Raw genomic sequence first — 21,928 nt, forward strand, 5'->3', positions numbered from 1 at the left:
CAGAACTAAAGTAGAAATATTTAATTCTGCCTACCAACTGAATAAGTCTTTGGTGTCCCATGATACCCATTTATTTTCTTTAAGATGTAATTTATATACCATAAACTTCACCATTCACCCATCTGTTAGTGTTGGGCATTTTGTATATCATGTCCGTCTTGATTTAAGGATATTTCAGAATTAAGCTGGATTGGCAGTTAGTGACAAGAAACCCAAGAAGGGAGCGGGGAGGACATGAGATTTGCCTGGCTCTGTGGTCATCTGTGGGCTAGCTGGTTAACCTTGCTGGGAATCGGTTTCCTCCCTTATAAGATGAGATGATTATTAATAAGGTGATTACTGCGATTTGTGCCAGCTCTGAAATACTTCTCTGACTTTACGATAGCCATTCTGTTCTTTGAACAAAACAGATGGACTCTTGAAATAGCTCAGTTGGTGCTACATGGTGTGTTTCCAGCAGGGATATCTTCATTCACCCTTCAGTGGCACAGTAGTCTGATTATCCAATTGAAATTGTTAGCTTCTGTATATGTATTTGTGCCACTTATGACCAGATAAATATAGAAAGATAGCAATGTAGAATGCTATTTGCATTGATCTTTAAAAAAAAACAACTGCATTTCCCTGATTGCATGCATGCTGACTTTTTTTAAAATTCTCCTTTTCTTTTTGTTTTAATTTTATTTATTTATTTATTATTTTTTGGGGGGTACACCAAGGTCAATCATCTGTATTTATACACATATCCCCGTATTCCCTCCCTCCCTTGACTCCCCCCCCACCCTCCCCGCCCCAGTCCTCTAAGGCATCTTCCATCCTCGAGTTGAACTCCCTTTGTTATACAACAACTTCCCACTGGCTATCTATTTTACAGTTGGTAGTATATATATGTCTGTGCTACTCTCTCGCTTCGTCTCAGCTTCCCCTTCACCCCCCGCCCCCTCCCAAACCTCGAGTTCTCCAGTCCATTCTCTGCACCTGCGTCCTTGTTCTTGTCACTGAGTTCATCAGTCCCATTTTTAGATTCCATATATGTGAGTTAGCATGCAATATTTGTCTTTCTCTTTCTGACTGACTTCACTCTTTGACTAGACAAAGAATTATGCCTTGTAATCATTTTTTTAGAGTGGTGCCTGACTTAGATTTTCTTCCTTAATAAATTGACTTTGTCACACATGGTTATGTTAGTAATTTTTTAATTGTCTTATGTTCACTCATTTGCTCCCTAAATTTTCCCGGGAACAATTTTCTGTGCTTTTTAAATTCCATTTCCACTGAGGATTTGCAGTCCATTTGTATTACAAGATTTAAGCTCCAAAGTGCCATGTTCTGCCAGCAGTCAAGATATGCATTCTTCCATAAGTGCTTAGAAATCAGCTTATCATGGGTAGTATGAAACCACCTTCCATCTGCCTTAGATTTTTCCCCCTTCTTTTGACTAGGCCATTTGTTGACTGATTAAATGTTTGTATCATTATTTTTAAAATGTTCCCTGAAAGGTCAAGCTGAAAGTCTCATTATGAAGTTGGTTGGGATAAATTCTTACACGTTTTATGTGCTCCAAAGAATTAATTTATAAAACTTGTGCTGTTATTGACCAACTTTGTGGCCTGCTGCTAGCCATAAATAAAAATAAGTGCTGGTGTACTGAGGCCCCTTCGCTTGTGTTGCTATGCTGATGTTCCTGGGCCCTTGCCCTTCCTGCAGAGGAGCCTCCTAGGTGTCCTTGGTTAGTGGCCATGATTGAACCTGATGGACAATTAGGTTGAGACCCCACCATGCTGTGCTCTCCTGGGCTGTCCTGGAGAATCCAGGCAGCTCTTTAAGGATGGGACTCACACTGTTATCTTGGAGATGTTCATATATGAAACCCACTGAAGAAACTCTGATGTTTTAGGGCTGCAGGTAGGCTGTTCTGTGTGAAACATGTGCTTAGTGTCCAGAGCAGGGGCTCTTGGATTTTGGGGGCCTGGGACTCCTTTGTCGGTCTGGAGGAGCCTTGTGGACACCTTCTCAGAATATATCTTAAAATGCTTAAATAAATACAAAGGATTACAAAGGAGACCAAGTTATCAAAAATATTTTTAAAGCTGTGTATTGTAATCTATGTCCTCCTTTACTAATGTCTCAAATAATATCAAACAGCAAGTCTAAAAACTGTCATAATTTTGAAGTAGTGATGAGTATGAAAGTTATTTTGAGATCTCTGCAGGAACTGTAATGTGACATGAAAAATTCTGTGATTTCTGTTAGTGACAAAGTCCCATGTCCTGCTAAAACAGAAAGATTTTACCTGCATTCCTGATCAAAGGCACTGTTACATTTCAGTTAAAGGTGAATGATGACAAAGGTGGAATTTTTTTTTCTCATTCAGGTTCACAGACCCCCAAGCATTAATGGGCTCCGGGTTCCGAATTTCCAATCTGGTCTAGAACTATCAAGCATAGCTAATACTTATTGGATGTCCACCATGTACCATGACCATCTTTAAGCCTTTATCACTTAATGAAGTTGACAGTATTATTGTTCTCATTTTAAACATGAGAAAACTGAGGTTTAGATGGATAAGTACATTTTCCAAGGTCATCCGTCTAGTATGGAGCGGAGCTAGGATTCAATCTTTGGCTATCCAAATTCTCCACCATCTTCCTATGCTTGAGCTGAGATGATACTGACTTCCTATTTCAATAATCATAAGTTATTTCTTTTTTACCTAACTTAGCAAATGTGAAAAAAAAAACCCACTACCCAGCTCTCCTGAGACAGTGATGAAGTTGAAATGCCTTCGTACACTACTGGTAGGAGTATAAATTGCTCCATCCTTTTTGACAGCAACTTGGCCACACATATCAAGAGCCTTAAACTTGCTTTAGTAATCTTCCTCCTGGGAAGCTATTGCTAGGAAAAGACCACAGCGTAAAGATACTATGTGCAAAGGTGTTCATCTCAGTGTATAGTAAGAAAAATTTCAAAACAAAGTTAAATAATAAGAGAATGGTGAAGTACACTGTTTATATTCACCAGATGGTGTATCAGGCAGGCATTTAAAATTATGGCATTTGAGACTATATAGCCACACTTCTGTAATGAGAGCTTTTTAAAAAATACCTGTTGTTTACCCTAGTGATGCTACGGGATGAACTGTTCATGGTGGTGATATTTGTAGATGATAGTAGTTCAGGAAATCTCAGTTGCTAAGTTAAGAACTAAAAACTTCAGAGGACAGATTCCTCTACTCCCTACGCTCATAGTGTCAGAGACCACTGGCTTTTACTCTGCTCTCTGACCTCAGTTACTATATCAGAATCATCCTTTTGGAAATACTTGAAGAGTGTTTGGAATAAGGGTTTACATAGTTATGTGCCTAGCATACTGGTTCTAATGCCCCTTTATGTAGGAAACTAAGCTGCCTTTGTTAAATTTGTCTTAATGAGCTGGATTCTTGAGATGTGTCCATTTATAAATGTAACAGTTACAAATATCCAAGCCTGGTTTGCTATTGAACATGTGTTATGCTAATCAGTGTTTTTCTTTTTAATTTTGGGTCTCCCCACCAACAAAAATCTGAATGTGTTCCATCATTTGAAGATGTTTGGGCCTATTGTTTGTAAGAACAGAAGTACTGCACTTAAGAGCCTGTGCTTTCATTTGAAAGTTTATGAATTGCTTTTTAAAATGTAGTCATTAGCCCCAATTTCTTTCTGTAAAATTTCTTAAACTTCTGTATACACTGTATGAAAGATTTTCTCAAAGGAAGTATTTTTACTTTCCCAAGGCTCCAGATTCCTGCTGTCTCCTCAGTCCTGTTCATTAAACTCGTTCAGTTGTTTTCGGAGTTCATGCGTTCCCTCTCTTTCTCTTTATTTACTCAAACTGAGGCTAAGTGTTTGCTCAGAGGATCAGATCCGCTCCAGCTGTGGGCAGGCCTTCACCAGCCTCCGCCGCTGCTGCTCTCCCCACTTGAGCCATAAGCTGTGACAGCACAGAGCATGTATTTGTCAAAATCTTATTTTTTCACACCTAATTATTGAGGATTAGAGCAGGACTAGGGCAGAGTTAACTCTTGTGCTATTTGGGAACAATAAGTTTGCTAAAGGAAGACTGTCAACAAGATTTCAGCAGAAATGTTTGTTCTGGAAAGAATTTTAAAACCTGTAACAATTCTATCCAAATAGGTTGGATTCTTGCACCTTCGACTTAACCTACCTCTTATGGAGGCTCAGGGTTATTTAGTTGTAATGTTTGTGAGTATTTTTGTTAGAATTATTACGCTGTATAATATTATCTTTTAACAAAGCTGAGAGAAGAAAGGAAAATAAGTATTTGTAGAGTTACGTTAACCCGTTTGTTTACCATTTCTGATTCTTTTCATTTGTTTCTGTGGGTTCAAGCTACCAAATGGTGCTATTTCCTTATTCCAATACAGCTTTGTTTCCACCTGCATCTTTTGTACTGTTAGCGTCAAATATATTACATATCTATGTTACAGGCCCCAACATATGATTATATACATCATCTTATGCAATTGTCTTTTAAACCAGTTAAGAGAAGAAAGAATAAATTAGCAATTATACTGTCTCTTACAATTACCTGTATAACTAACTAATCTTATTACGTGTTTTGTTTTTACCATGTGAATTAAAATTACTGTCTGGTGTCACTTGCTTTCAGCCTGAAGAACTTCCTTTAGTATTTTTCGTAAGACAGGTCTGCCTAGGAACAAATTATCTCCGTTTTTGTCTACCTGAAAATGTCTTTATTTCCTCCTTTCCCCACCAGATTTTCTTTCGGATCCTTTATTAGGGTGTTGAAATTTTCTCTACAGACCTTGTGTCTTTTCAGTGTAGTTAGAGTCACCTTCATTTTTAAAAGATAGTTTTGCTAGATATAAGATTTTTGGTTGACCTTTTTTTCTCATCACTTTGAATATGTTGTCCTACTGCCTTCTAGCCTTCCTTGTTTCTGATGAAAAGTCAGATATTTATTTTATCGGGTTGCTCTTGTACACAGACACTTTCTTCTCCTACTGCTTTCAAGACTTTGTCTTTCACAGTTTTGGCTATGGTGTATCTGGGTGTGGATCTCTTTGAGATTATCCTACTTGCAATTTATTTAACTTCTTGGGTACATAGATTCATTTAATCAAATTTGTGAAGTTTTCAGCAATTATTTCTTTGTATTTTTCTGCTCCTTTCCTCTTCTTCCAGGGCTCCCATTATGAGTTGTGTTTGTTGGTGCACTTGATGGTGTCCCACATTTCTTTGAGGCTCTGTTCATTTTTCTTCATTCTTTTTCCTCCCTGTTCTTCAGTTTGCATAATCCCTATTGATCTGTCTACAAGTTTGCTGATTCTTTCTTCCACTTAAATTTCCCACTGGGTCCCTTCAGTGAATTTTTCCTTTTGGTTATTATACTTTTTAAGTCAAGGATTTCCATTGGCTTCTTCTTTGGTAATTCCTGACTCTTCATTGACATTCTGTATTTGATGATGCATTGTTGTCATACCTTTAATTTGTTAAGTATGGTTTCTCTTAGTTCTTTGAACATATTTATATTAGCAGTTTTCAAGTCTTTCTCTCCTAAGTCCGATACCTGGATCCTTTCAAAGGCAGTTACTTGTTGCCTGCTGTTTTTCCTGTGTACAGATCACACTGTCCTGTTTCTTTGCATGTTTTGTACTTTTTGTTGCTGAAAACTAGACATTTTAGAAAATGTAGCGACTCTGGATACTGACTTTTCTCATTCCTGCCTCTGGAACTTGTTCCTATCTGCTGGCTTATTTGTTTAGTGACTTCGCTGGACTAATTCAGTGAAGTCTGTTTCCTCCATTGACATCCTCTGATGTCACGCCTCAGAAGGTGCAGCCTTGGGCATGCACACAGCTACCCTAACCCTCCTCCCCCACCTGGGGATGACAGTGGTTATAGCTGGGCTCTCTTTGACTATATCTTTCTCCAGCTTCCCGGTTAAGTTTCTGACTGATCTTCCTCTATTGATATTATATCCAGTTGTCAGTCTCCCCTAATTGTTAGCTGATTGCTTTATTGTTTTTGCCAATGACCTGAGACATAAATGTTCCGCAGTCTAATATCATTAACATTGGGCTTCTTTGCAGGGGTAGTTCTTAAGGCTGGTCTTTAAGATTTACTCTGACCCCAGGAAGGCTTTCATAACTCTCTCTTCCCCTCTTTCTCTTTTTCTAAACTTCTAGCTGGTCCACCTTTCACTGATTGCTATCATGGAGCTACCAGCCTCCTCGTAATTTCTTGCCACAAAAATCTCCGTTGTCTTTGTCAGTGCCCGTAGGTTTGAACTTCTCCATGCTGTGTTCCACATAAAGTCAGTCCCCTTAGGGAGAGCTGCAAAGCTCTCTATTCTTACAGCATGCCTCTCCCCTAGGCAGAGCCTCTGCACCACTGCCCCAGAGCTGGGGACGGGGGTAGCAGCCTGCCTCTCTGCAAATGATACCATGCTATAAGTGGGGTGCTGGGCAGGGATAGCAGCCCCTGATCTTCTCAGCTTGCATCTCTTGGCATGGAAACTTCGCCCTATGTGAGCTGCGACATAGATGGTCAGGGCCCAGTATTCTTGGCCTATTTCACCTAAGAGAGAGCTTCTACCACACAAGTGGGAACTGGGTGGAGAATTGGAGCCCTGGTCCTCTTGACCACGCTTGCCTGTATTAGAGCTTCTGTAGCACAGGGCTGTGGTGGATGAGGATGCTGGTGGCATAGCCTTCCCAGGGAGAAACTGCCACCCTAGACTTGAAGTTGAGGATGGGAGCGGGTCCCATCTTCTTGGCTGTACCCATACTGTCACTCTGGGCTAGAGGATAGGGGAAGAGCAGGTTATAGCTCAAGTACTAGAGTCTCACTCTTCTTATCAAGATTTAATCGATTTTCTCGAATAAAGATTTCTCCATTTGCTGTATCTTCTTAAGACAATTTATAGAGATTTTAAATGGCTTTTTAAAAATATTTGTTACCAGTTATGTTTGTTTTCCTGGGGAGGGGATCTGAGGAGCTCCACACACCTCCCATCTAGCTCTAACTTTTTGAAAATAGCAAACTCCATTTCCTCAAGGGTATATATTTTTTTACCTTCTAGACTTCACTGATTCACACAGCTCTTTTCTCCTTCTTAGTCTGAACTAGGAAATCTTTTACTATAAACTCGACCAATTTCAGGTAGAAGAACAAGCAGTTTAACTTCTGAGTGTATAAACAGCATTTAATTAACTTTAGCAACAGGGCTTTCTTGTTATAGGTAATGGAACCTTACTTTGTTGGGCGATTTGAGTCTGCCTTTGAGAATTTGAAGATATTACCAGAGAGGGAAGGGTCTTTGTTCCCCTGGTGTGGGCCATGTCCAGTGATTGCTAGGAAGTAACTATGAGTCTTCTTCCTCCTATTCCCCAGTTATCACCAACACATCCCAAATTTTGCCACTTCTCTTTATGACACACTGGCATTTGTAGTTTGAGGTGTTTAACCCCAATATCTAGTGTCCACAGGGACAGTATCCAGCTGCTATTTTGCAGCAGGGTAGGTACTCTCATAAAACCTATTATCAGGAATCATGAAACATCAGGAAGCTTAGTGTTAGACAAGGGTTGGCCCACCACCTGTTGTGAGCTTACAATGGTTTTTACATTTTTAAATGCTTAGAAAAAAATCAGAAGATGAAGAATGTTTCAGGACATGTGAAAATATGAAATTCAAATTTATGCCCATAAAGTTTTATTGGGACACAGGCATGCTCGTGTGTTTATGTGTTCTCTGCAGCTGCTTTCATGCTGTAACAGCACAGCTGAGTAGTTGCAATAGAGATTATATGGCCCACAAAACCAAAAATATTTACCATCTGGCCTTTTACAGAAAAAGTTTGCTGACACAGTCTCAAATATGGTTGAGTGGAGCAGCGCTAGTCATTTTTGCTTAACAAAATATTTTGAGTCCTAAATACATGTCTCAGCAGGGCTATAGATGCCCTAAAAGGTACAAAAGAGGGAGAGAATTTCAGGACAACTATTTGTATTTTGAATTTAGATAGAAATAAGAATGCCACCTGTCCTTGTGTAAGCAAATCTTATTCAAAAGGAAAACTTTATGGTGTCTGTCACATATGTGTTTGAAACTAATTCCCCGGTGTGGAAAGTTTTCCCAAGGCTTCTGTTTGATCTGAGATTGTAGCATTCTGAGAGTTGTCTCTGTGATGAGTGAATTTCTTTTTAATTTAGAAGAAGCTGTATTGCTTATTTGACTTCTCGTTCTTGGTGAAAGTGTGCTTCCCAAGGTTATTTTTGCATTATGCCAAAATTCCTAGTAACTTCCTTAGTTTAAAAAATTAAAGGGGAGAAGTCAGATGAATTATTTCTGTCCTCGTGTAAATTCTGTAAAACTTAGTGAAGAGATAGGAATTAAAAAGTCTGAAATTTTAACCTAGTTGCTTTTTATGACAGTATAGACAAAAGATTGGCTATGATAGAAGAATATCATATAAGAGCATATTTTAGTCCTCCAAATATGTTAAAAACTGAGCATAGGCTTAATGCTAATTAAAGGTAGTACTTATGCTTTACAAAGGATTACAATTTGACTATGAATCATGACTTTCCATAGAATAAAAGATAGTTTTTCTTGAGTATTATTTGACAATATAAAAATATTTAAACAGATCCTTTTTTTAAAAAATCTTGGAGACTAATCATATTTATTAATATCTGCCTCCTGCAGAACAGTTTTTTGTGGTTAAATTATCAAATAATAAGGCTTTTCCATCTATGCTGAAAGAAAGAAAATAAGCCTTTACATTGTAATCCTTGGTTATCATTGGGCTGAAGTTCCCTCTGATTTGGGGGGAATGTAATGAAACCGTGTTATTTCTGAGACTTAAAACCCTAAAAACTCTGCCGATGAAGTTCAGAGACATATACAGATCAGTTCAGGGTTTGAAACCAAATTTTTGTTGTACATCCATGAGTTAGAGCTTGTGAAATTGAGTGGTTTCCTGTTTTGCGTCTGATAGATTCATAGTCATGTTGTGCAAGTTGTTCATTGTCAGGCATTTTCTCCTTTCCTATCCCACCGAGGTTCCACCTGCCCAAAGCCACAGCTGTGCTTCTGCATCAGTTATTTTGTGAAATATTTTTATTTCTTTTTTCCAGGCATCTAGCGGAAATTATTATTTCATCCCGTACATCGTGACACCATGCGCTGATTATTTCTGCTGTGAGAGTGACGCCCAGAGACGTGCCTCAGAGTACATGCAGCCCAACTGGGACACCATCCTGGGTCCACTGTGTGTGCCCCTGGTGGACAGGTTTACTAGCCTCCTCAAGGACATCCACGTCACCTCATGGTAATTCCCATCGACTGTCAATAACCCTGGGGGCTTTGCCAAAATTTTCTCTTCACGTCCATGGAGGTGATGTACCTTCAAGAGACCATAGTGCCCAGAGAGTGGAGAACCCCGGCCAATCATGTTAAATTCATCCTGGAATCCAGTGTTCCTTACTAGCTCACTAAATTGGGCCGTTGAGGTGTAGCCAAAAGAGAATAAAACTGCAGTTGAGGTCAGGGTTGAGCTTGTGTTTGGCTCCAAGTGTGACCTTGACCAATAACTTTTCCGTAGCTGTTTTCTCATCTAGAAAATAAGGAACTTAAGTCACTGATTTTATTTAATGCTCTTTCAACTCTGAGATTCTGTGTTTTCAAAATCATTTCTGAACGTGATTTCCTCCCCATCACCAATCAGCTGTTGAGGTGGTTAAAATGCATCAGCAAAGTCATTCCAGCCGTAAGTCCTTGTGCTGTGAAAGTCGGAATGTACTGAGTCAAGCTGAAGGCATCCTGACCTCAGCGTGTCCTGTGACGTGTTCTTGGTAGATTTATGTTGGAGAAGGTGTGGAGTAGTGATTCATGAGTTGACAGGTTTGGGTTTGATTCTTCAGGGGATGCTTCACTGTGTAACCTTGGAACAATCAGCGCACATCTTTGAGCCTCAGTGCTTAAGAAACTAGTCCTTAAAACGTCCCTTATTCTATTGAATAAAACTTGAAGGCAGAAAAATTAGTCTACTTAACCAAAGGATCCAGTGTTTTGTTTTTTGGTTTTTTTTGCCTGCAGTCAATTTAAAGGATTTACTCCTGAGAGTTATGTCACAAGGAGAGGGATTTGTCCTTCCAAAACAAATGAAAATCCGAAGCACTGGCAGAACTGACTTAAAATGAAATGTAAGGGACATCCCTTTGGCTCGCATTGTGGCTCCCCAAACTGTGGCGCATTCCTACCATAGGGTCGGTGTGAGGTGCACACTTGTTCCCAGTCTGTTCTCTCTTTCTATCCTGTCACCTCTTCTCTGGACACAGAGTTTCTGCTACAGATTTTAATGAGAAAAGAAGACTTGCAACCCAGGCATATGTAACCACATGCCAACATAGAAAGCAAATGGAGCACCTTTTGCAGCATGTCCCTGGAAAGCCTCTTTTGGTCACCCCTCCCCCCGCCCCCAGCCCCTTACTAACTATTGTCTTATTGCACAGTGAACATTTTAGTGAAGTTCAAGGAGAGAACTCTCCCAGTATCATCTTCTCAGGTCTGACAAGGAAGTAGGCTAGCTCGAGTCTGCTAGATGAGCAAGGTCTTCACAAGAAGTAGACTCAAGTCTGTTTCTCTTTCACTTCATGTATGTTTCCGTAGGAAAACAACTCTTTTGATTTGGTTTAATTTCAAAGAACTGGAAATACCTGTTGGTTGATTCCGCTCCTTGAACTACCAGATACCTGGCAAGGGTTAGTGAGAGGGTAAATGGTGCTTATAGTTTAAAACATCTGTAACAGGGATGGCAGATAAGTTTTCAGCTCAAGTGCCAACTTTGATAAATTGATAAAGGCGACCTGAAACCCTGTGCTGAAGAGGGGTTTGAAGCCATTTCTAAGTTCGTATTGATTAGCAACATCTTCCCTAGTTACCAGAGGCAGAAGTGGCTGCATGTTTATTACATATATGATGTCTCCAAGCCATACTTAATTCACTGTTTTGTTCATTTACTTACAAGTTACCGTTCGTATTAGGTTTCTTAGTCTATTAAAACTATTTTTCAGAATTACCCTTGAAAACAAGACTAAGCTAAAGTGTAAATTTTTACTTGTCAGGCTAAACTAATAACACTTTAATAGCTTTGATGCCTTTATAGTCCAGCAAATACACAATGGCTGTCAGCCAACTTAATGACTCATTTGATTAATCATAGAATTTTAAACATTAGTAGAGTCTGCTAACTTGCTCATCATTGGGAGGTAATAAGCAATGGACAAATAAGGAAATAAAAATTAGCAATGTGCTAATATTTTTATATCAGAGCACTTTCTGTGGGGCATCACTTAATTCCTGAAATGTTCATTGAGATCTTATTATAAGCATTGGACCATGCTGTATACGGTAAACACTTTTTTTTGGACATAGTATTATAACTATTAAAAGCAACATTTGTTATTCTTAGGTGTTGTTTTTCACTCTCTGAAGACTATTACTTATTGAACTTATTCTTTTTAATAAACAACTTAATTTTACTGTCTACAGTTAAAACTGAATTCAGCCACTTAATGGGTTGACAGCATTACAGCCTGGCAATGCCCAGTCTCCATAAAAAAAATTACTTAGAGAGTAGACAACATATTTAAATCAATGTATGTTCATTGTAAATTGGCCTCTGTATACCAAATTAGGTCATTTTAAAAGATTTTAAACCAAGTACCAGATACTAGCATTGGTTCTTTGAGGGGCTCTGGTGAGACATTCCAGTGTGGATTTAAACTGCTTGAAATGTTGTCATACATCCTTATTATTATCTAGATGCCCACACGAAGGAAGTTTTCTGTCTTACATTAGAAAAGCATTCTGGCTGTCAAAAATGACAAAGGGAGTAGGGGGTAAAAGGCTGAGGTTGTCCATAAGTGTCCAGGCACGGCTTCTCGGATTGTTCGTGGACACGTCCAGATTCTGGCTCTTGACCAGCTGAAAAAAGCTTTGTGATTACTAGCTGGGAACACCTGATAGATACATTTTAAAGAAGTTCTCATTTTACTGTGTTTCATGGCTTTGGAGTTTTGTTCGGCTTTTTGAAAATCTCTTAATAGTAGGGGAAATCACTATTCAAGTAAAGTACTTTCTTGTCTTCTTTGTGTTTGAAAATACCAGAGGAAGGGGGGGTGAGCTGGGGTGGGTAGCAAGTCCTGTGTGTCATCCAAATACATATGGGGTCAAGTTTGAAAATATTCAAGGTCATAATGAGCTGATTTTTCTTTGTTACTGTTTAGTGGTTAGTTTTGCAAACTGTCACTCACAAGTAGGACGTGTCTCCCGCTTACTGATGCACGGAGGCTCAGGTCTGGGCGAGGCCCTCATGTGTTAGCCTAAATCCTATCGATAAGAACCAAGTTGGTGGGAGCTGCTAAAGGAAACACAGTCCTGGATGCATGTGGATGTGACTGGAGTTTTTCTTGTTTCCCTCTCCAGTGCTTATTACAAAGAAACCTTGTTAAGTGACATCCGGAGAGCCAGAGAGAAATACCAGGGCGATGAACTGGCGAGGGAGCTGGCTCGCATCAAACTCCGCATGGATAATACCGAGGTTCTGACGTCAGACATCGTCATTAATTTACTGCTGTCCTATCGAGATATCCAGGTATGAAATATGCTTATCTGAGGCTAACACAGTTCTTCCTTGACATGAGGATTTCCTTATATGAAGTACTCTTACACGAGGTGTTTGGTTAGGTAGCTGTTTTATAGACAAAATAGGGATGTGGCTAGGTCACAGGTCACCTGGCATATCTGTTGTGGTGGAAATATTGGAGAAGGTTTTGTCATATCAGAAGGCCACTCCAGCAAAATCTCAGATACACTACGGCTCAATAAAAGGAATTCAAAATTTAACAGTTTCTGTGCACTTTGTGCTACGTGCTGTTCCAAGCCCTTTGCAAGTCCTGATTCACATGATCCTCTTCACAAGCCTGTGGGGTGTATACTCGGATTATCCCCATTTTACAAACGAGGAACATGGAGTACAGAGAAGTTAAGTAACTTGCCTAAGGTCACACAGCAGTTGGCAAAGTCAGAATTCAAACTGAGGCAACCAGCTCTGTTGTCCTTGCTCTTAACTCCTCTGCTCTGCTACTTCCTTTAGGCCTTTGTCACTTCCTTCTTTGTTTATCACTACCTATTAGTGAAAGGGAGAGTAGGAGTAGCAGAGGCATGTCCAGGACCCAGGGAATGCAAGGCTTTATTCTAAGACAAGTGACAGGGACTTCTGGAGAGTTCTTGAGACAGGGTTTATAGAATATGGTACCATGGAGGAAATCGGTCGTTTCCTCCCTCCAAGTTTAGTGCCGTGGAGCCATTTCTAAGGATGTCATGCCTTCCTTTCCTTTGGAGGAACACGGGGCAACGTACATAACCTGCAGAATTCTACAAAGCTGTATTGGAGGTTGTCGGCCACAGGTCTCTACAGCTAAACGAGAGGCTTCCGTTTATGACCTGAACCAAGAACAAAGTCAGCCACTTAAGGAGCTCATGCCCCTGGTGTTAAACAGATGCATCTAATTGATTTTAATAGCAGATGCTCTTAGGGATTATGCTGATTTAAAGTATGCCCCATGGAACCAGAGAATGGGATTGACCTGTTTTGAAGTTTTTCTTCCGTTGAGCTGCTGGCTTCCTTCTTGCGTTCACACATCTCTCCTCTTTATAACCTTCCATTGGTGGGACTGTCAGGCTCAAGGGTGAGCCAGAAGCTTCTTGTAATACTCTGCCTTCTCTTTCCTTGGGCAGCAGCATCAGAGTGTAAAGCCACAAAACAGGCATGAGATTTCGGTGGGAAGTCCTCGTCCGCTAACTGTGGCTGGCTGTCAGCGAGTTGGCCAGTAACAATGATTCTAAGCCCGGCTGAAAGGGTAGCAGATGGCACTGCTCAGAGGGGATGCAGCTGAGGCAAACACGGTAGCAATTTTTCCCTGGGTAATTATGCAGTTTAGAACTGTGGTTCTCAAGTGGGGGACATGTGGCAGTGTCTGGAGATATTTTTGCTTGTCACAACTCGGGGAGGGAAGAGGAAGTGCTACTGGCATGTAGTGGGTCAAGACCACGGATGCTGCTTAACATCCCACAATACACAGGACAGCCCGCACCGTGAAATGATCCAGCCCCCAAATGTCAATAGTGCCAAGGTTGAGAAACTCTGGTTTAGATGAATGTGATTGTTTCTGACAAAATAGGAAGGATTGAGATGTTTCCTCCCTTTACGTGGCAAAGAACTTATATTTTTATGTCCAGTTCATTTTAACCCACAGCCCTGCTGGTGGTGTTAACTATCCTACACTCAAAAAGTGGTAGCTTTTCCTGGCTGCTGGGCTCATTTGTTTTCTTTTATCAGCTTTGAATCTAACTTCCTTTCCTTGATCCTTTTGTGACCTCTGATAGCAGGGATTCTTTCTGTCTTCTCTCTCATCTACCTTGTTGTTGCTTTTACTTTCATTGCTATTCTTTTAAGGGCTTTAACTTGACTAAATGTTGCATGTAGGGAAAGGCTTGTGTTTAAATGCCGAGGCAGTCTCATGTTTGTAACTGTTCAAGAAAACCTGCGAAGAGCTGTGTTTCCTCTCTTTCTCACCTTGGGACCTCTTGCCAACAGGACTATGATGCGATGGTGAAGCTGGTAGAAACACTGGAAATGCTGCCCACGTGTGACTTGGCTGATCAGCATAACATTAAATTCCACTATGCATTTGCACTGAATAGGTAAGAATGATAATGTACGTATAGAGTTTTGAAACATGGCAGTTTTTCAATTGTTTCCTTCTTTCATTCAACCCTCATTTTTGAGTATGAGCCAGATCATGAGCTGAATGGTGAAATTATCAAAACGGACAAGGCATGATCTTAATCTTCAGGGACTTTGTCTTTGGAACATATATTCCAGCTGTGAGGTCAGACACGTAACTAAATCCCTACAGCTCTGAGTGATAAATGTCTTAATAAATATTGAAGCATAGTAGAGGGAGGAAGTCATTCTGCTTTGAGGTTTTAAAGAAGCTTCTCCAGGGCCTTTTGGGCTGGGTTTTGAAGACTTCGTAAAAAAAAAAAAAAAAAATTGCCTCATGGGTGGGAGAGAGTATAGGATAGGAGTGGTGAAAAGGCCATTCCACTTGGCCAAAAGTGTGAGCAGAGAGTTCTTCATGTGCTGTGTGCCTTCAGGGAACATCCAGAGCACAAGATGTAGGTGAAGCAAATGTCTGCAGTGAGGTAGAGTGTAGAGGGTGGGACTGTGTCTTGAAAGGACCTTGTGTACACAAATAAGGAGCTGAGAGTGTCTTGTAGGCTGGGTGGGTGGGGGCTAGTTGAACAACAGGATTAACGTTGTATAACGGGGAAAGAGGGTGCTATCTTTATGTACTAATATAGTCTGAACTTTGGAATACAAATTACTAGGCTAGGTAGAGTATGTGAGTCTTGGAAATTCCTGCCTGGAGACCGTGAGCCTCAAAAGCTTATTGCTAGGAGTGTCAGCTAAGATGCTATGGTAAAGAGACCCCAAATGCAATGATTTAAATCAGATTGAAATTTCTCTTTCAGAGGTGAGTGGACCAGGCTAGTGGCATAGCACTGCCCCAGGAGTTTTTCGGGGACCTAGCTTCTGACCATTTTGTGGCTCTTTCATTCCCGAGAGTGTTGTCCTCTTCTAGTTGAAACTAGGTCACTGCTACTCTGTGTTCCAGCCTAATGAAAGTAGTAAAGAGTGGAAGCCCAGGGCAAACAATTTCCTTTAAAGCAAGCAGAATTTGCTCATGCCACTTCCACTGACATTCTCTTGGTGAGAACATAGTCACATGACCCATATCTAGCTGTAAGGGAAGCTGGGAAATGTAGTCTCTAGCTGGGTGGCCATTTGCCCATTGAAACTTGGCTACTGTGGATTTGGAGGATTACTAGGAGTTTGACACATCCAATCTCACAAAATTCAAGCTGCCTAAGTGGCTTAGTCCTACAGTCACTCTTCCTCCCCGATAAGAACTACGAAGAGGGGTGGCATCAGGTGCACATGGTGAGAATCATGCCCAAAGACACTTCCTGCTGGGCCTGTGGTCTTCTGGGGCCAGGAATTGGTCATGTTCGAATCACACGGCAAAAAATTCTGGGAGGATATTCTCAAACATAGCTTGAGAACCAGAGTTTTGGCACCTCCTTATCAACCTTCCATGGCCAACAGCTTCTGCAGGAAATGAATAAAGTGAGGGTTGATGGCTACCTGAGTTAGAGGACTCTTGTGTGTGAGTTCTCAGAGGCTTGGCTTTGCCCCAGCATCTAGATTAAGCTACAGATTGTGGACCTGCCACTGGCAGCATCTGCGTGACAGCAGCAACACAGAAGCCCACGCTTCAGGACTTTTGTAACGCATATAAGGCCACATCTCTCTTTTGTACTGAAGTATGTAACATGCACAGGCAGTGAAGTACATAGATCTTTATACAAATTGATGAGTTTTAATAAATAGATATATACATGTAGACAACACCCCTATCAAACTATAAAACATTTCCAGCCCTCCAGAAAGTTCCTTTGTGCCCCTTTGCAGGTAGTCCCCACCCCTCCATAGGCAGGCACTATTGCAACCTCTGTCTCCATAGATGAGTTTTTCCTGTCCTTGAACATCATGTAAATGGAACCACACAATATGTACTCTTTTGTGTCTGGCTTCCTTCACTCAGCTTCATGTTTGTGAGATTCGTCCATGCTGTTGGATGTATCCATAGTTCATTCTTTCTCCTTGCTGTGGAGTATTTCATTGTGTGGATATGCCACGATCGATTTATCCTTTTTACTGCTCATAGACCTGTATGTTGTTTCCAGTTTAGGGCTACTAAGAACAGTGCTGCTGTGAGCATTCTTGTGCATGATTTTTGCACACATATAGACACATTTCTGTTGGGTACATAGTGCATGCTTGTGTTCTGCTGTACTAGATGCAGGCAAACAGTGGTAGTCAGGATTTTTATTCCTTTTGTCAGGGGTGGTGGGTTTCACGGTCTCTATGAAAATGTGCCTTCTTTCTCCCCAGAGGTTTTTGAACTTAGCATCCCGAGGCGGGGAACATTGGGAAGGGCATCTTCCTTCAGCCTGGAAAAAAAAAAAAAAGTTCTGTAACTGTTCCACCAGCGAAGTGGGTTGTGCTTTTATTTATACTTGCTTGCTCAATCCTTGAATTATAAGGATTAATGAGTTATCACTGGTGAAGTTTCTGGAAGAATGCCTGGCATGCTGTAAGTGCTATTTTTTAAAAAACTGGTTCATTAAATTAAAACTAAGAGGGTCTTTGAAATCACTCACCACCAAGTCTTTTCCCAGACCAAGTAGAGGTAACAGTTATCAAACAGAATGAAATAATCTGATTAGCATCCACTCAAAGTAATAAAAGAATAAAACATGTTTTGAAATGGAAAATCAGTATCTAAGAGAACTGGGTGTGGCAGGATGAAGTGATTCCTAGACGATATATGTTTCCCATTTGGAAGCAGACTGGCTGGGATTACTCGCCAGACAGCCACTTTTCTGATGATGGGTCTTTTCCTTCTAGTCCGATGCTCCCCTGTTAGACAGTGGTTCTCTTCACTGCCAGGGACACAGTCACCACAAATGTGTATGGAGGCTGGCTAGGCTCCTCAATGCCAAGAACCTCATTTTCTCCAACCAACGAGGGATTTTCTGTAGAATTGCAATATTGGCTTCATTTGTACATGCAATCTGATCCTGAATTTCACATCTTTGCTTTAGGTATAACTTGGCCATCTGTCACCAGAGTCGCAGTAGGATTTGGCATTATGCACAGTTTTGAGAAAGTTTATGGAGATACCGTGTATCTATAAAGGGAATGTAGTGATGGACAAATAATGAATTTTCCTGCATTACAATTGACCTTTAACTCTTAGGAAGTGGAACAAATCATGGCCATCAGTGTTACTAAATGTTGACAGTAATGAATGATCTGACCCTCAGATGGCAAGGGCTTCCTGTATTAGGAAAGCTGCCTTGAGTTGGCATCTTTTCCTGATCGCTTCCCCTTTATTGCATTCAGAAGCCCATTCAAAGCTACTTCAAGTTTCCACTGAGCAGTTAAGTTGCTTGCCTCCCAATGGCACAGAACCTTTATGAACAATTTTTATTTGCTGTTGCTTTTATAGACAGGACTTTATTAGATATGCTAATACAGCCAGAAGATCCTGACCAAGGATCCAGGCAGCAGGCAGAGGTATGGTCTGGAAGAAGGGTAACAGAATCAAAGCCCTGGGTTTGAAAACAACAAAACTCGCCTGTCGCAAAGCAGGAGTGTACTCATATTCTACTCCCTGCATCTTTGGGTCCGGACCGCCAACCCTGGCAAAACTGAACTCATTGAGTTACTCAGCAAGTGGAAGGGAAACTGAATGTGTGACACGTTTATTGGAATGTCTGATGTATTGCTCTATAAATAAGTTAAGGGGAGTGATAGAGAGAGGAAGATACTCTGTGGGCCCTGGAAACGTGTGTGGGAGGAATATTAGATGAACGTTATTGAATCCAGCCCACACCAAACGGGCTGCAACCTTGTTCCAGAACCTACAGCAGTCAGCTCATCCTCGGCCTCTGGGCTACCCAGCCAGGTCATTGCTCAGGTGGAGGGACGGTGAGAGCTTGTTGTCTCTGCAGTAACCACCCAGCCTCCTTTTCTTTGTTTATTTTGTTTATGTTCACTGTGTGATCTCGCCACATGCTTATATAAACAGCCATTTTTTATTACGTTTGTAAAGAGTAGGAAAATGATGGCATCACCCTACTTTTTTTTTCTAATTTTTAAATTGAAGTAGAATTGGTTTACGTTGTGTCAGTTTCAGATGTACAGCAAATTGATTATATGTATATGTGTATATATGTGTGTGTGTGTATATATATATACTTTTTTCAGATTGTTTTTCATTATAGGTTATTACAAAATATTGAGTATAGTTCCCTGTGTCATTCAGTAGGTCCTTGTTATCTATTTTATATATAGTAGTGTGTATATGTTAATCCAAAACTCCTAATTTATCCCTCTCTCACTTTTTCCTTTGGTAACCATAAATTTGTTTTCTGTGTCTGTGGGTCTATTTGTGTTTTGTAAATAAGTTAATTTGTATCATTTTTTTAGATTCTGCATATAAGTGATATAATGTGATACTTGTCTTTCTCTGTCTGGCTTACATAGCCCTACTTTTATAGTTAATTTGCTTCCAGGTACCTAAAACCATGTTGCAAAAGAAGGATACATATTTGTGGTGATTGTTTTCCTGGCAGTGAAGAGAACCACAAAATCTTGAATTTACAAGGAATCATGTACTCTGAATCCTTTATTTTAGAGAGGAGGAAGACAGAAAGAAAGGCAAGGGCCCAAAATAAAATAGCTGATCAGTAAGAGCTCTGGGACCAGAACTCCCCAATTTTAGCACAAGTGCTCTACATATACTAGTTTAATTATATCATGGCATAATCAATGAAACTCTTCCCAGAAAGCTTTAGCTTATATTTTGTTTGCCTGATGGGCAACTAAAATAAGCCATGGGCTTCCTGGAATTGTAGGGCCTTACTTTTATATGTCCTGCTTTTTCATATATGACGAGAGCATTAGACAGTAGCTGCATATTGAAGCCACTTTCATAATAAACACTTTTTTATACCAAAAGATCAGTTGCATTTTTTTCTGAGAAATGGACCATCTTATTATCTTCTGAGCAGTGGCCTGGCCAATAATACGTATTTCCCTTTTGAAAAATATTTATCCAAAGAACTTACCGCTTCCATCTGTCCTTCTTCCTCTCACTGGCCTCCTTGAGCCTATGTTATCTTCCTTTTCTGTCAAATTCCTGCTTCAGTTCCCTTTCTTATGTCCTTCCTTCATTTACTGACTTATTTGCGTGTCAGTGGAAGGGCTTTGTGCTAAAGAAGGAGAGAGCTCATTAGGGGTGACTCAAGTTAACGAGTGATTTCAAAATGTAATCACGTGTGTATGTATTACACACTTGAACTTACACAGACAAGTGAACTTGTTCTCTTCAAATTAATCATGCTGCAGTGCTCTGCCTTTGACAATGCTGCCGTTATTCAGAATATCATTGTATCATTGGAGGGGATTTTTTCCTTCAGAATTGCTTTAAGAGTTAGCTAACATGGCATATAGGAAATCAGTGTCATTATTGTGGGCTTTGAAGGCAAACTGATTTGGGTTTGAATTCCAGCTCCTATACATAAGTCTTATGGCCATGGTCAAGCCACTAAATCTCCTGACGCCTTACCTTCCTCATGTGTAAAATGGGATACTAACATCTACCTTGTAGTAAGCATTGCAGTGAGTAATCCTGGCATGAAGCAGATGCTTGGCTGTGTCTATTACTGTGTAGCTTGATCACCTGCATTTTTACCAAGTTTAAGAGAAAACTTTTGACTGTTTCCAAATATCAAAACTACTAGGAAAATACAGAGATTTGCCACCAAAGAAGATGGTTTAAGGGAAGAAGTTTCATAAAGCAACATTGATAAAAGTGCTGTTACCATGAAAACATTGCTAGGATAAGTATATGGTCCTCTGAGGTGACGATTTTGAATGAGATAGGGTTTGTTTGAATGTAGATATTTGTAGAAAAAAGAATAGTGTGTTTAGTAAAATTCAGAATTGATTACTTTATAGCAGATTTTTCAACTTTGCACTAGTGACATCTGGAGCTGCGTAATTCTGTTTGGGAGGCCATCTTATGTATTGTAGGAAGTTTAGCAACATCACAGTCTTTCTGCACTAGATGCCAATAGCAACCCCCACCCCCAAACTGTGACAACCAAAAGTGTCTCCAGACATTGCCAGGTGTCCCATAGGAACAAAATCAGCCTTGCGTGAGACCACTGCTTTATAGGGAGTCATTCTGGTTGTGAAAAGAGCATATGCTTTGATGTTTGAATCATTTACCAGCAATATGATATTGACAACGTAATTAAACTCCTTAAGCCTGAGTTTGCTCATCTGTAAACCAGGATGGAGATCCCTATGGTGCAGATTAAATGAGATACACCATATGCAAGTGGCCTGCACAGCCCCTGGCAGCTAAATAGCTGTTAATAAAAGTTTGGTTCCTTCTTCATTTATCCCCTCCTTTCACTTCTTAATTCAAATGGGGAGGTTACCTAGTGTGATATAAAAAGATTATAGAATCTATATCAAAATTCCAACTGCATTTTCCATAGAAAGAGAAAAAAAATCCTAAAATTTGTATAAAGCCACACAAGACCCCCAAATAGCCAAAGCAATCTTGAGAAAGAAGAACAAAGCTGTATCCTACTTTCTTATTTCAAACTATATATATTACAAAGCTATAGTAATCAAAACGGTATGATACTGGCAAGATGATACAGACACATAGACCAATGGAAGAGAATAGAGAGCCCAGAGATAAGTCCACACATAACACAGTCAACTAATCTTTGACAGGGCAGCAGGAATATCTAATGGAGATAAGATAGTCTTTTCAATAAATGGTGTTGGAAAACTGGATACTCACATGCAAAAGAATAAAACTGGACCCTTATACCATGTGCAAAAATTAACTTGAAATGGATTATAGACTTATATCTAAGACATTAAACCATAAAACTTCTAGAAGAAGACATAGGGGAAAACTCATTGACATTAGCCTTGACACTGATTTTTTTTTTGGCTCTGACATCAAAAGCACAGGCAACAAAAGCAACATAAACAATAAAAGGAAAATAAACAATTGGGACTACATCAAACCGAAATGCTTCTGTACAGCAAAGGAACCTTCATCAACAAAATGAAAAGACAACCTACTGAGTGGGAGAAAATATTTGCAAAT

At 40.1% G+C, this 21,928-nt stretch overlaps 1 protein-coding gene across 1 annotated transcript in view; it reads left to right on the top strand.

Annotated features, from left to right (window-relative positions):
• The window catches only part of MAP3K15 (mitogen-activated protein kinase kinase kinase 15), a 131,337-nt gene that overhangs the window by 40,939 nt on the left and 68,470 nt on the right, over nucleotides 1-21,928 (top strand). The window contains exons 4-6 of the mRNA XM_057718468.1: nucleotides 9,167-9,360; nucleotides 12,519-12,687; nucleotides 14,692-14,798. Coding sequence (XP_057574451.1) covers nucleotides 9,167-9,360; nucleotides 12,519-12,687; nucleotides 14,692-14,798 — 470 coding nt within the window. The remainder of the gene's footprint in view (nucleotides 1-9,166; nucleotides 9,361-12,518; nucleotides 12,688-14,691; nucleotides 14,799-21,928) is intronic.

The sequence above is a fragment of the Hippopotamus amphibius genome, chromosome X (genome assembly GCF_030028045.1).
Source record: "Hippopotamus amphibius kiboko isolate mHipAmp2 chromosome X, mHipAmp2.hap2, whole genome shotgun sequence".
In the NCBI taxonomy this organism is placed as follows: Eukaryota; Metazoa; Chordata; class Mammalia; order Artiodactyla; family Hippopotamidae; genus Hippopotamus; species Hippopotamus amphibius.